Below are 13,648 nucleotides of genomic sequence, written 5' to 3'. Positions count from 1 at the left end.
TTGGGTGAACACGAATTATCGTTCCTGCTGCCCTGAATGTCCCACTGACTTCCCTGTCTCTACAAACCTAGTGCTCAACCATTTCTGTACAACTAACCCGCACATCCTCACTGTCAGAAAGTCTTTCCTCACTGCTGTGCAAGATCTGTGCTCCTCCCTCAATGTGTCTCTCAGGACCCTGGTTCTCTCCCACTGTCATAATATACGCATGCCTTCTCTGCTAGCCTATTCTTTTTGGATATTCTGTCCAGCAAGTGGTAGGGAGCCAAGTTCACAATGAATGCCTAATAAATATTTATCGGGCAAATGCATGAATAGTAAGTACTGATCACAGCGGTTGCCATGAGTACTTCTTTAGGTTTGTTTTTCTCTCCCGGGGGTGGGGCCCTCTCAGTTTTCAACCTAATCACCTTCGCAGACCTATTTCCTGCGTCTCCCTCTCTGTGGTCCCTTCCCTGCCACAGCCTCTACAGGTGGGAGAAGCAGGAGATTCGCTGGACCCTCGGTGACCTCTCCTCTCCCCTCTCTTCTCACGCAGGCTCAGAAGAGGAGCTGGAGGAGTTGTGCGAGCAGGCTGTGTGATGTGAGCTGGTCAGATGAAGCTTTGATGGCGAGTGTGCTCCAGATGGCTCAGGGTTCGACCTGGCCCGGGGTCCCGCTCCTGGGAGGAGCAGGACCACAGCAAGCATCTCCTTTCGCCATGCTTCCTGGGACCACCAGAAGGAGAGTGCTGATGGCGAGTGCCGGCGGGAGGTGCTGTTTCCTGCCCCAGCTCCCATGCTTGTCTGCAGAACACACCTACAGTGCAGAAAGTCTTGTGTCCAGCCAGCCAGCCAGCCAGTATCCAGTATGCATTTGTGAGGTAGACTCCTCAAGGCTGAGTGTTTGACAGGAAGCTATAAGTGAATATCTCGATGTCCTAAAGGTGCTGCTCTTTCCTCAAGCCCCGCTGGGTTGTCTCCCCCTGCTGGGTCTCCTCTGCCCCAGCTTCAAGCTCACACAAGCCAGTGGGTTCACTGAGGGCAAGATCACGTCTCACCTCCTTTCAAGGCTTCACTGGGGGCAACCTCAGCTTTATCATTTCCTTTCATCTACAAAAGAAGAAGGAGTTTAGGTGAGCCCCAGTCCCAAGAGAGGTCTCTCTGTACCTTCTCCAGCCGGTACCTGCCTGGTTGGTGCTCAGGGAGGAGCAGTTCTTCCTTTCTGTTCTTAAACCAATCTTAGCCTGCAGGCTTGGGGGAGCCAAGGAATAGAGTTCTGTCCCAGAGGTGGAGACAGTTACAGACCTGCCTGGGATGAATCTTTTGATTATCAAACTCCTTGTCACTCGGGTAACTCCAGTTCCTCTGAGGTAGAGACCAGGAATGGAGGGGAATCAATCCTCCAAGCTTTCCTCCCTCAAGTCCAGGGCAGGCAGAAAGGAATGTCTACTAAACTCCACCTGGGAAGAGGGGGAATGGGATGAAGGCAGAGGAGGCACAACTACAGGAGTCCTCTCTGAGAGGTTCTTGGAGCAGAGATGGAGAATGGCAACATGTAATCTCGTGGGTCTGCAGGGCCCGGAGGCCCACCTTCCCAGTGTAAGCCATACAAACCAGCAACCCAACTGAAGGTGTGCAAGTGGAAGTGGAGCAGGAAGTTGGCCTGGGCAGCTTGTACCACATGGGTAAGGGCTGATGGGCCTCCTGTGGCTTAGTTCCAGCATCCTGACCACTGTCAGCCCCTCAGGCAGTATCCTTGCCTGCAATGTGAAGGTGGGGGCAAAATGGACATGGGATCCTCCTTGGGAACCTTCTCTCCTCAGAGTCAATGGGGAGACTGGCATCCAGGCACCCACATGGGTATTTATATCTGAACCAGACAGAAAGATGCTTGAATCAGGCACTATGTTGAAAAAATGTATTTATTTGCTAATATATTTATCCATAAATATGATCTGGCTTTGTGGTTTTGTTTCATTATGATTTTTTCACTCAGGATAACAATTCCATCTTCTCTATTTTCTTTTGTTGGGTTTTTGAGGCCCAGCCTGACTCCCAGTTCACTGCACAGCTAAGATCTAACCTCAGATTGGTCCTCTCTCCCCCCCCCCCAATTACTGGGATCATAGGCATTTACCATTATTCCCTCTGGTTTCGTATGCTATTGGTGATATCAAAGCTGGTCAGATAGGGTAGGTTTAAAGCCCCAGAAAGGTCAGAGAGAGCATCGTGCCTGGTACTCATCATGATTTAGTCATTTATCTGTACTGGGCTGCTGGTGACTCTGGTGCTTCATTGACTGACTTTTTGACCTTACAATATTGTAAGCAAATACTGAACCTTGGAATGTGTGCATACACGTGTATTCACTCACAGGAATGTGAGGGCAGCCTAATCCATACAACAAGTGCCAGGACAGCCCGAGCTACAGAATAAAGACTTTCAAAACAAACAAACAAACACACAAACAACAACAAGGGCCTCTCACTTGAACTTGCCTGGAGTCCCTGGGATCTGCCTATCTCTGGCCCCCAGTGCTATGGTTAGAGTAGCAGACCATCATGTCCCACTTATATGTGGTGGGTCCTGAGCCAGCTCCTCAGCAGGGTACCTGCCTTTTACCATAAATAAAAAGATCCAGCCGGGCGTGGTGGCGCACGCCTTTAATCCCAGCACTCGGGAGGCAGAGGCAGGCGGATTTGTGAGTTCGAGGCCAGCCTGGTCTACAAAGTGAGCTCCAGGACAGCCAGGGCTACACAGAGAAACCCTGTCTCGAAAAACCAAAAAAAAAAAAAAAAAAAAAAGATCCTCCTTCAGAGATGATAGAAGGCTTACATGAGATAGCACAGTGAAAATATATTCCAAACTGAAAAGAGATTTCCCAGTGCTAGAAAGTATCTAAAACCCAGTCACTGAACCCCATGTGGATGCAGTTTGGGATAAAGCCTAGAATCAAGTCTTGCTGTCGCTCAGTTTCAATAAGGGCTGGAAGGACAGGACAGCGGGATTGCAACTATTTATATCCCAGCGCTCCAATTCAGATAAACACAAATGACCAGGGGTTTGCCTACACTCCAAGAGAAATGGTGCTTTCTCTGTATCCACTCCTGGGGGGGGGGGGGGCGAGGTGCCCCTGCAAACGGCACAATTATCTTAGGGTCAGGAAGAGCCTTTGCTCTGTTCACACCGCACCAGACCTCGTACTACTGTATGGTTTGCTCAGGATATTGTCTCCGTGCCATTTAAGGAGACAAGGAGGAATTTTGTGTCCTACACAGTAAGCACATTGGCAGGTGGGGTGGGGTTAGAGTGTGAGAAGTGAGATACCTAATCCACAGATGTTCCCATGGAATTATGTCTAAATATGCCGAGAGTTTTACAAAGCGTAAATTATGAGCCAGGCGCGCATTTGAGAGGCTTTTAGGAGGAATTAAATACGCGTTTCCCCCTATCCAACACGCCTCCCCTTTCCCCGTCGGCGCGGCTCAAGATAGCATTCCTGAGGACCGCAAACGAAACCCTATCACGCTCTCGCAGTTACAAGAAGGGGTGGGGCCTCGTCGGGTTTTTGTCTCTGCAGGCATCCAGAAAGGCAAGACTTATTGCCTCGAGCCTTAAAACAACCTAGCGCGAAGCGGCGAGCTTGTATTCTGAGCATTCCGGACACTGAGACAAGGGCCTTGTGTCAAAAAGTCAAATACCCGGGCGTGGTGGTGCGCGCCCATAACCCCAGAACTCCGAAAGTGAAGGCAGGAAGATCAGGAGTTCAAGGTCACCGTCCGGTACTCAGAGGCCACCTTAGGATTTAGCATTGTCTCAATAAATGAGCAAACAAAATAAAACAAGCAGACAAAACAATCTAGGTTCTCCTCGGGAGTCTGGAGAGCATTCAGGCCTGTGGCCTGACGGCTCCATCAAAAGGCCCGCGTCGCGGGGCGCAGTCCCGCCAGTCGCCCCGCTCCATTCTTCTTGCGCATGCTCCAACCTCCCCCAGCTGCCCCGCCCCTACGGGCGCGTCAGCTCCCAGCGCGCGCGCGCCGTCTTCCGCTGGCTCTCGCGAGCCAGGTGACGGGCGCGCGCGCGGCCCAGGTGGCCGGGCGGCCCGGCCCAGCGCTCCCGCGGGAGGAACCATCTTCTCCGCGGGGAGGGAGGGGCGGGGCCTGCGATGGCCGGCACCGGAAGCGGAAGCTGCGTGCCGGACGCGGCTGGCATTCTGGGTAATGGTCTGTTTACTTCCTGCGGCTGGAGGAACCTGTGTTGTCGCATCGGTGAGGATGGCCCTGGAGACGGTACCGAAGGACCTGCGGCATCTGCGGGCTTGTTTGCTGTGCTCGTTAGTCAAGGTGTCCGTCGGGACCTTGGTTGTAGGAGCGATCGGGGAGGCGAAACCGGAGAAAGAGGGTGAAATGGGGCCCGACACAGCAAAGGAAGGCTCTGAGATTCGGGGAGTGGGAAGCCCGAAAGCCTAAGGGAGCCGTTGTTTCCGTCCACGGAACGCGAGCCGGGTGGCTGTGCCTGCTGGGGGCTGCGTTGCAGTTCTCGGCATAACTGAGCACAAGTTTGTCTCCCCGACAGACGTTCGGTGAACTTGCTGTGTTGGACTGGAAAGACACTAGGAGCCAGAGCAGCCGAGAGAGTAGCAGGAGAGGCTAGAAAATATGTAAGCTTAATTAGGGACGCGAGCAAAAAGGTATGAGGGTGGAGTTTAGGAACAGTTTGGAGAGCAGAGGGTGTTGGGTTATATAGAAAACGAAGAGGTTGGCTTTGTCGAAATATTAAGACGTTGTTCATGCTCATACTTGCTTTTTTTTTTCTTTCCAGACTATAGACCAGTTCGAATATGATGGGTGTGACAATTGCGATGCATATCTACAAATGAAGGGCAACAGAGAGATGGTTTATGACTGCACCAGCTCTTCATTTGATGGGTAAGCCCCTTTCACGCGCCTTTGTTTACTTCTGCACCATCTTGACTGTGACCCAGAAAGTTAATATGGGATACATTTCTGAGGTCATAAGACTAGCTGGTCTCAATAGTTCTTCTGAGAGCTAGTCTATGTGTCCAGCCCAGTAGCTGTAAACTTTTGTAGCTACTGAGTACTTGACATGTGGCTAGTTCAAATTCGAATATGCTTAAGTGTCAAATACATGCCAGCAAACAAAGATTCAGGGTGAGGAAAAAGAATGTCAAATGATCTGAATTTTTAAAAGATTAGTTAAATATTGAAACAATGCTTTAGGGTTATTTGGTTAAAATAAATATCGAAGCGGGGAAGTGGTGTCGAACGCCTTTAATCCCAGCACTTGGGAGGCAGAGACAGGTGGATTTCAAACCAAAAAAATTAAAAAGTAAATATTGAAGTTATTTTCATCTTTATTGTCTTAAATAGTGGCTAGGAGGACTTTTTTTTTTTTTTTTTTTCTCTAGATAGGGTTTCTCTGTGTAGCCCTGGCTGTCCTGGAACTCACTCTGTAGACCAGGCTGGCCTCGAACTCAGAAATCTGCCTGCCTCTGCCTCCCGAGTGCTGGGATTAAAGGCGTGAGCCACCACCGCCCTGCTTAGGAGAACGTTTTTAATGTGTGTACTTCTTGTGTAGTCCTATTTAACAATGCTTCAAACTCTTGTCTGCTCCATTATAGCTGAGACTGTGTTTATGTTGTGTCCTAACAGCCTGACATGGGGTGTACGAGGTGTAGATCTTTAATGTTGGAGAGGTGGAAGCATAATACAGCAGTAGAACACGTGACTACCATGTACAAAGCCCTGGGTTTAATTCCTAATGCTCCTCCAAAAGTGTTGGCTACATGAACGATCTGTTTTGGAAATGAAGGGGTATAGTTTCAGTAGCCTACTCCCTCTTACAGTATCTTAATGAATATGGTGGCTTGCACCTATAATCCCATCATCTGAGAGAGAGACACCAGAGGATTGGGAATTCTGAGGGAACCTCAGATACATAGTGAGTTTGAGGCCAGCCTGAGCTACCTGAGACCCTGTCTGTCTCAGACAAGACCAGCTAAGATATCTCAGCAGGGTAAGGCACCTGATGGCAGGCCTGATAACCTTGACCTCAATCCCTGGATCCCACAAGGTTGCAGGAGAGAACTAAATTCCTAAAATTGTTTTCTGACCTCAACACATTCACCCTGGCATGCATATGTACACTTGCACGCATGCTCGCACATACCCCAAGAGAGTTAACTACAAAAAATGGGAGAAGCAAGAGTGGTCTGGTGTTTGCTCAAGGCAGCAGCATTGCTAAGTTTCCTTTGGTCAGCAGTCCAGTTAAAGACCTCATATAAGCTGGACTTACGCCTAGTGTTTGTTAAAGTTCTGTGAAAGTGGGTCTGGTGTCCTTAAGAGGAGAATAAAAGATTGGGCAAAGAGATGTTGATTTGGCTCCCTTTGGGTAGTCCATTGTTAGTATATGAGTTTACCCTTTCACAAGTACTTGTCATGAACTGCTGCTAATCAATTGCTGTCTTACAATGTATTTATCAATACACTAGTTCGTAAGTACTCGAATGCTAAATTATTCACAAAGAAAATGAACAGAAAGTAAGCTAAATCTAAAAGGGAGGGGAGAGAGAGAGAGAGAGAGATGGAGATGCTGATTTGGATCCTTTAGCTCCTGTGTGTGCAAGTGCATATTTCTGTATTTCCATCCCTTTGTTTCCTCAAGCTGTTCAAGGCTGACAATTAATGATGAAGCTGGGTGTGTTGATGCAGCCTTCAGTCCTAGCTCTCAAGCTGAGGCAGGGGACACAAGTGTCAGGTAGCCTTCTGCTGCATCATGAGATGCCCCCATCTAAAAATATAAAATGTAAAATGGAGTCGCTCTCATCTATAAGTGAACACCTGTGCTAGCTGCTTTGAAAGATGTTAAGATTTACACAGTAAAATATAAGCAAGAGTCACTTTGAATCCTTACCAGTTTAACCTGATTAAACATCTCAAAGACATGCTTTGTTTTTAAATTATGTATATGTGTGTGGTTGTGTGCACATGAATACCAGAGTCCTCAGATCCCCTTGGAGCTCAAGTTGCAGGCAGTTGTGACCTGTCCTGTATGGGTGCTGGGAGCTACACTGGGGTCCTCTTCAAGAACAGTATGTGTTGTTAACCACCGAGCTGCCTCTTCAGTTTCCAAAGGTTTCGTTCTTTTTAAAGTTTGCTCTTTTTATTATATATATAACAGGGATTTTTAAGATGCCATGGTTTCTTACCTCTGGCCATTGTGAAGAATACACTATGCAGATTAACTACCAGAGCTTGGGTGTTTGTTAGTAGAATTGATGAATCATAATGTAATAACTAGTCATCTGAGAAACCTAAAAGGAGTACTTTTTTTTTCTAACATTTATTTATTATTATATGTAAGTATACCTGACTTTAGACACACCAGAGGAGGCACCAGATCTCATAATAGATGGTTGTGAGCCACCATGTGGTTGCTGGTATTTGAACTCAGGACCTTCAGAACAGCAGTCAATGCTCTTAACCGCTGAGCCATCTCACCAGCCCCTAAAAGGAGTACTTTAAGGTTCCAGTTTTTTTGTTCTTGTGTTGTTTATTTTATTTTAATTAATTAATTTAGTAGGTTGGTTATTGGTTTGTTTTCGGTTTTTTTTGAGACAGGGTTTCTCTGTCTCCTGGCTGGCCTCGAACTCACAGAGATCCACCTGCCTCTATCTCCCAAGCGTTGGGATTATAGGTGTGTATTATTCCTGGTTTTGTTGTTTGTTATTTTTGAAGAGCCATCCTGCTGAGTGTGGATTATATCTTTATAATTGTTACCATAATAGAGCAACCCTCTTTTTAAAATTATTTTGGAAACAGGGTTATTTTTAAGTTGGCCAAATAGACCTTGGAAATCTTCTGCTTTGCCTCTAGACTAACTGAAATTGTAGGTTACCTGATCAGGCCTGACTAGAATTGTAGGATCTCAGAGGAAGTTGAGAAGAGGTAGAAAGGACATTTCAAATATTATCACTGAGAAGGTCGGTTATGAAGGGCAGAGAGAGTACGGGGATGGGGGTGGGCTGTGTAACTGCATGTCCGGGCTCAGTCTGCAGAGCCCCGGGATCAGTCTGCAGAGCCGCTTGCTATCTTACCCTTCTTCCACCCCCGGACGCCAGCACTGTTGCCAGGAAAATGGGGGCGGCCATGGGGGAGGCAGTCAGCAGTGTCGGTTCCTAGAAAACTATTTGATTGATTGGATGATTAACAGATAGCCTCATAGTACCTCCTAGCACCTGCCTGCTCACATAGTGGCTTTAGCCCTTGAGTAGGGTTTCTGCTCCTCAGCCTGTGGAAGCAGAGCTCTCTGCCAAAGGATTGATGGACTGGGAAGGGACACTTGGCATCTGCTCTGTCCGTATCTGTACTAGGTACTTTGCATGCACTATCTCAACCTGAGTCTCACTGGCAAAACTCTGTGAAATGTCTCCAACTGGACTTGAGACTGCACAGCTCATTCAAGGAATGGTTGTCCAAGTCTAGTTCGCTTCCTGGAAAAGGATTCATTGTTGTGACTCCTTTGCAGCAAGCGCCAGACCCCTAGTGATTGGGCTGGTTGTCATCAATGCTGGACATCCACAGGTAAAACTCTTCTTACTGGCCCGGCGTGGTGGCAGAGCACACCTTTAATCCCAGCACTTGGGAGGCAGAGGCAGGTGGATTTCTGAGTTCGAGGCCAGCCTGGTCTACAGAGTGAGTTCCAGGACAGCCAGGGCTACACAGAGAAACCCTGTGTCAAAAAAACCCCAAACCCTCCTCTTACTGGCTGTCCAGGGACATAGGCGGAAAGGCTGTGTCACTCCCTTCCCAGTGTTAGAACTGCTTCCCAGCTTCTCTGTGGTGATTTTCTTCTCAGGTGCCTTGCTCGGGCTGTTGCTTTGGGGAGCTGCTGTGGCCCCCTCCAGCAGGGCAGGCTCAGGCTGACGCTTTGTCTTCCTCTCTAGAATCATTGCGATGATGAGTCCAGAGGACAGCTGGGTCTCCAAGTGGCAGCGCGTCAGTAAGTGTCTTTCTTACACATGCATATGAACATGTAAGCGCGCACACACACACACACACACACACACACACACACACACACTTGCGCACGCATGCATCCTACCTCTCTTCCATTTTTGGCTTAATTCTTCCTTGGTTTTCAGTTTTAACTCAATTCCCATTTTAATCTCCTCTCTTCCTCAGGTAACTTTAAGCCAGGTGTATATGCTGTGTCCGTCACTGGTCGCCTGCCCCAAGGTAATAGTTGTAACAGCAGCAGTGAGCATCTGCCAGGCCCAGGGGAAGCCTCTGTCTCACAGTACCTCTTCCCCTGGATCTTAGGTGATAGTCAGGCAACTCCAATGCTGGGGATGTCGTGGTGGGCGTATTTATCCTTGTGACTGTCTCATGGGACTGTTTCTTTTTCTGTCATAGGAATCGTGCGGGAGCTGAAAAGTCGAGGAGTGGCCTACAAATCCAGAGACACAGCAATAAAGACCTAGCTAGGTGCAGGCCATAGCATCTTGTTCTTTACTTCTGTACTTGTTTTCTTGTGGAACTAAGCAGGTGGGACCCCAAAGACTCCCCGCCCTCCATCTCAGAATCAGCAGACTCGATGAACGCAGCACATCGGCCTTAAGTCATCTCACTTTCTCTGCCCACTGGTGAAGTGGGAGTGTCTGGGCGGATTCTCAGAGGCTGTGTCAGGAGAGGAAGATGGTGATTTCCCACCTGTGTTCAGGGTTTTGCCTTTGTCTATGGGCAGGACTTTGGTTCAAATACCAATAAAACGAACCTTTGGAACATACTTTAAAGGGTACTGAGACCCGTGCTTTGTGCTCCATTTCCTCTCACAGTGAGGCCTCACTTGCCTGGTGAGCTCTGAGGCAGCTCAGCTAAGGTCCTTTCTCTGGCCTGCCTTTGAGGGATACGGCTGCTCTGCTGTGCTTGCTGCTGTATCGTGGGAAGGCCTGCTGTCCTAAGGCAGGAAACCGTGCTGAATGGAAGTCAGTATTCTGTCCTCTAGACCTGGTGCACACCCTCCTCTGAAGGAACCCAAGGCTCCTTAGTGTCTTCACCCTTGATGCTCCTCGTACTTCCTGTGTCTCTTCTATGCTCTTGCTGTACCTCTGCCAGCCTCAGTGGTCACATTCCCTTAGTACCCTTAGTGGCTGTTGGGTCTTGATCTGGGTTTTTGTGTTTCCATGGAAAACAGGCCCTCCTCTGGCTAAGAAGGGAGCCATCCATGGGTAATGCCACATTGGCCAAGGTGTGTTGTTTTTATAATAAAATATTTACCATATATCCTTACTGAAGTTGCAGAAATTGTATCCCCGTTTTGGTTTCTCTTTAGTTTTCATCTGTAAAATAGGAGTGATTATTCCTGTTTACCCTGTCTGTTTTTTTCAGGGTTGTAAGGACTGGAAATAAAGAATAAGAAAAGTACATAGCTGCCCTAAAAGGGCCAGATGTGGCACATGCCTGAAATCCAGCCTCCAGAATCTGAGGTTGGGGGTTAGGTCAAGTCTGGGCTATACAGTGAGACCCCCATCTCAAAAAACCAAATAATTGTAAAGAGTACTGTGTATAGTTTGTTGTCTGATGATCCTGCTGTTCTTCAGTATTTACTCCGTCTTCACTATTAGGCGAAATTGGGGACAATGCCCAGAACCTTCTTGGGGGAGGACCACCTTGCTAGCGAAGGTACCTGCACTAGGCTCTGTCTCAGCTGGTGTCACCTGCTGACCCTGTGCGTGCCATCTCAGCCTGTGGAAAGCGAGCTGGTAGTGACCAGGCTACTCATCCAGTCACAGGGCCCCACTAGGAGTGGTTTCACCTGCACCCTCAAGCTTTGAGGGAACAGATCATCACCCTCAATTCTAAACGGAGCTGTTGAAGGAGTTCTCAAGCCCAGCCATCTCAAAGATGGCATCTCTGGTGAATTCTCCAGTGAGTTCCATTTGGAAGGGGCCTTGCCTTGGTGGCTAGCCAGAGTGGAACTTACCTCCTAGAGGAAACAAGAAAGTTTCCCCAACAGGGTCTAGGCTATGGAGCCAACACCTCAGCTTTCACTGGCTTTTTCAGAAGTCCCCTGGAAAGCCCCAGTTGCTGTTCTGTGTACATGACCCGGATGTGACTGTGTGGTGAGAATGGAAACAGTTGTGGGGAGGGGAGGCAAGAAGAGCCTGCACAAATAACCACAGTGGGGCTGCTTGAGTCCCACACCTCCTGAGCCCCAACTGTCAATCTCACAGGAAGTGAAAGATGGCGGCTGTCAGCCATGGGGGGCATGGGTCTTGTCGAAGCGTCCTCCACCTGGGAGCTGCTTTTTCATCCCTCTCATCCTGTGGTACTAGTTAGCTGCTGCCCAGACAGGCAAGAAAGTGCTAGAGTCCTACCCTTTGAGCTGAATGACGCTTGAGACAGGAGTTTGGTTCTGGACTCTCAGGGTGGGCTGTCCTGTGGCACAGGGGCCTTTCAAATTCCAGGACTGCTGTCTGCGTTCTACCTCCTCAAGGGTGCAGTGCTTGCTAAAGTTTAGACCTACCCTAGCTTAGTTTTGAGTAGACCGTGGTTTAGGCACTCCCTCTGCCTCCTTCAGTGCTGGGGGTTCAACCTGAAGCTTCATTGTGCATGCTAGGCAAGCCTACCACTGAGCTATCCCCAGCCCTTGCACTTTTGGGGTCATACCTCACTAATTTTCTGTACTGGTGAGAAAGTCAACTGTAATGCAGGCTGGCTTTGAACTTGGGATTCCCCCTGCCTCCCAAGTAACTGGGATGGTAGGCTTGCATCACGAGGCCTGGATCCTCGTGGTGTCTTGTTCAGTGGTTTGACCCCTGTCCCTTGAGGGGGACAAGGCTCCTCTCCTGTTCAACGGGTAGATTCAGCTCAGACAAAACTAGCAACAGCACCTGGCAAGCTGCTTTGAGACTGTTGCCTGATCCTCAGGTTCTGCCCAAAGCTGGTATTGGTCTCCCCAAAGCTTAGGGGCACAGTAGCAGCGCAGTGGTGACCGGAAGCTGGTAGAGCAAGAGTCATGATGTCTCAGCAGAGAGCAGTTTCCCTAAGAATAAGGGTGACAGGATGGCTTGCCAAGGTGGGGGCAGACCCTGTCCTTTTTGTTGTTGTTGTTTTTGGTTTTTCGAGACAGGGTTTTTCTGTGTAGCCCTGGCTGTCCTGGAACTCACTCTGTAGACCAGGCTGGCCTCGAATTCAGAAATCCGCCTGCCTCTGCCTCCCGAGTGCTGGGATTAAAGGTGTGCTCGCCACCACGCCCGGCTTAGACCCTGTTCTTGAGGTAGCCATCATGTTCCCCTCAGCCTGTCTCCAGCCAGCTGCTCAGTCTTCAGGCCTGGCACCTGTCAGACAACTGATCTCTGAGGATATCAGAGGCAGGTGGGCAATGGTCAAGACAGACTTCACTTTGGAAGTCTAGCTCCCACTCAGTACCTATAAAGACTTTCATGTAAATAGTATTTGGTAGTTGACAAAAGTCTTTGACATCCATGATCTCACCTGCTCTGAAACTCCTGGGACATAGTCCTTGTTTAGCAACAAAGAGACAAGCTGTGAGGGTTAAAGTGGCTTAGCTACGATTAAGTCGTGGGGCCTTAGCTCAAACAATATAATAAACACTGTTGAGCACTGATGTTTCTCACCTGGTTACTGCCTATATGAGGGTGAGGCAGAAGTGTGAGCATTAGCTTTTTCTTTGAGGTCCTAACACCTAGTCCCCCACCACAGACCCTGCTGACCTCCCTACTTAACGCCTCTAGTCCCCAATCTGAACTTAGCCACGAGGCAATGGAGTGCTAGGCCAGAGAGGAGGCCAAAGGGAAACTGGGCCAGTTCTCTTCAGCAGCATCGTCCATTCAACTTCCAAGTCCTAAGCACCTGCCAACCTGTGCCCACATTTCCCATCCTCTTCCCCATTGTCTTCTCTGCCTCCCTCCACCTGAGCCTAATTGTGGCCCCCACCACAACCTGATGGGACACAGACCCTTGTGTATGGTGAAAAAATGTCCCTGCTGAGGGCAAGAACCCCTGCGTCCCCGACCTGCTACCTCTGCCAACCATGGCCCTATGACTTCAAATCACGGTGTCTACACATTTTCTTCTTTTCCTTTCTCTTCTCTAATTTTCTTTTTCCTTCTATTATCTCCTTCCTTCCTTCTTTTTTCTTCTTTCTTTCTTTCAACAGGGTCTCACTATTGTAACCTTTCCTGATTTATCTAGAACTCACTGGAACAGACTGCGGTTGAATTCCAAGATCAACCTTCTTCTGCCTCCCAAGAGCTGGGACTAAAAGTAGGTGCCACTGTGCTCAGTGCCGAGCTTCTCTACAAAACCCAGCTGACAAAGCTATTGGCCCCGTTGGCAAGACAGATGTGCCTGTGTTAGGCCCGAGTGGGAGAGAGAACGCAGGATACCAAAGTGCCGGGAAGATGTATTGTTTCGCTTCTCTCAACCAAGCACTCTACCACTGAGCTACACTCCCCCGCGTTCGTAAACTTTGAGACAGTTCGTCAAATTATTCAAACTGGTACTCTGTAGCCCAGGCTGGCCTCGAATTTACAGAGATCCACCTGCCTCTGCCTCCCAAATGCTGGGATTAAAGATGTGTGCCACCACCGCCCGGCGTGCTTTGAACTCTTAATCCTAACA

At 48.9% G+C, this 13,648-nt stretch overlaps 2 protein-coding genes across 3 annotated transcripts in view; both read left to right on the top strand.

Moving 5' to 3' along the window:
* Rnf43 (ring finger protein 43) overlaps positions 1–1,935 on the top strand; it is a 72,852-nt gene extending 70,917 nt beyond the window's left edge. For both annotated transcript variants that reach the window (XM_085829691.1, XM_029483266.2), the window contains exon 9: positions 539–1,935. In XM_085829691.1, coding sequence (XP_085685817.1) covers positions 539–582 — 44 coding nt within the window. In that variant the 3' untranslated portion in view covers positions 583–1,935. The remainder of the gene's footprint in view (positions 1–538) is intronic.
* A 2,232-nt stretch (positions 1,936–4,167) lies between these two features.
* Positions 4,168–9,788, top strand: Supt4h1 (SPT4 homolog, DSIF elongation factor subunit). Its single transcript, XM_021176992.3, has 5 exons — positions 4,168–4,324; positions 4,803–4,909; positions 8,947–9,002; positions 9,185–9,238; positions 9,416–9,788. Exons 1-5 carry the CDS (start codon positions 4,202–4,204, stop codon positions 9,481–9,483), a joined length of 408 nt encoding a protein of 135 aa, XP_021032651.1. The 5' UTR covers positions 4,168–4,201; the 3' UTR covers positions 9,484–9,788.
* The last annotated feature ends 3,860 nt before the right edge of the window (positions 9,789–13,648 follow it).

Source organism: Mus caroli, unplaced genomic scaffold (assembly GCF_978045245.1).
Source record: "Mus caroli unplaced genomic scaffold, Mus_caroli_1 scaffold_13, whole genome shotgun sequence".
NCBI lineage: Eukaryota > Metazoa > Chordata > Mammalia > Rodentia > Muridae > Mus > Mus caroli.
Note: the sequence above shows the minus strand (reverse complement) of the source record. Positions and strands in the feature narration are given on the sequence as shown.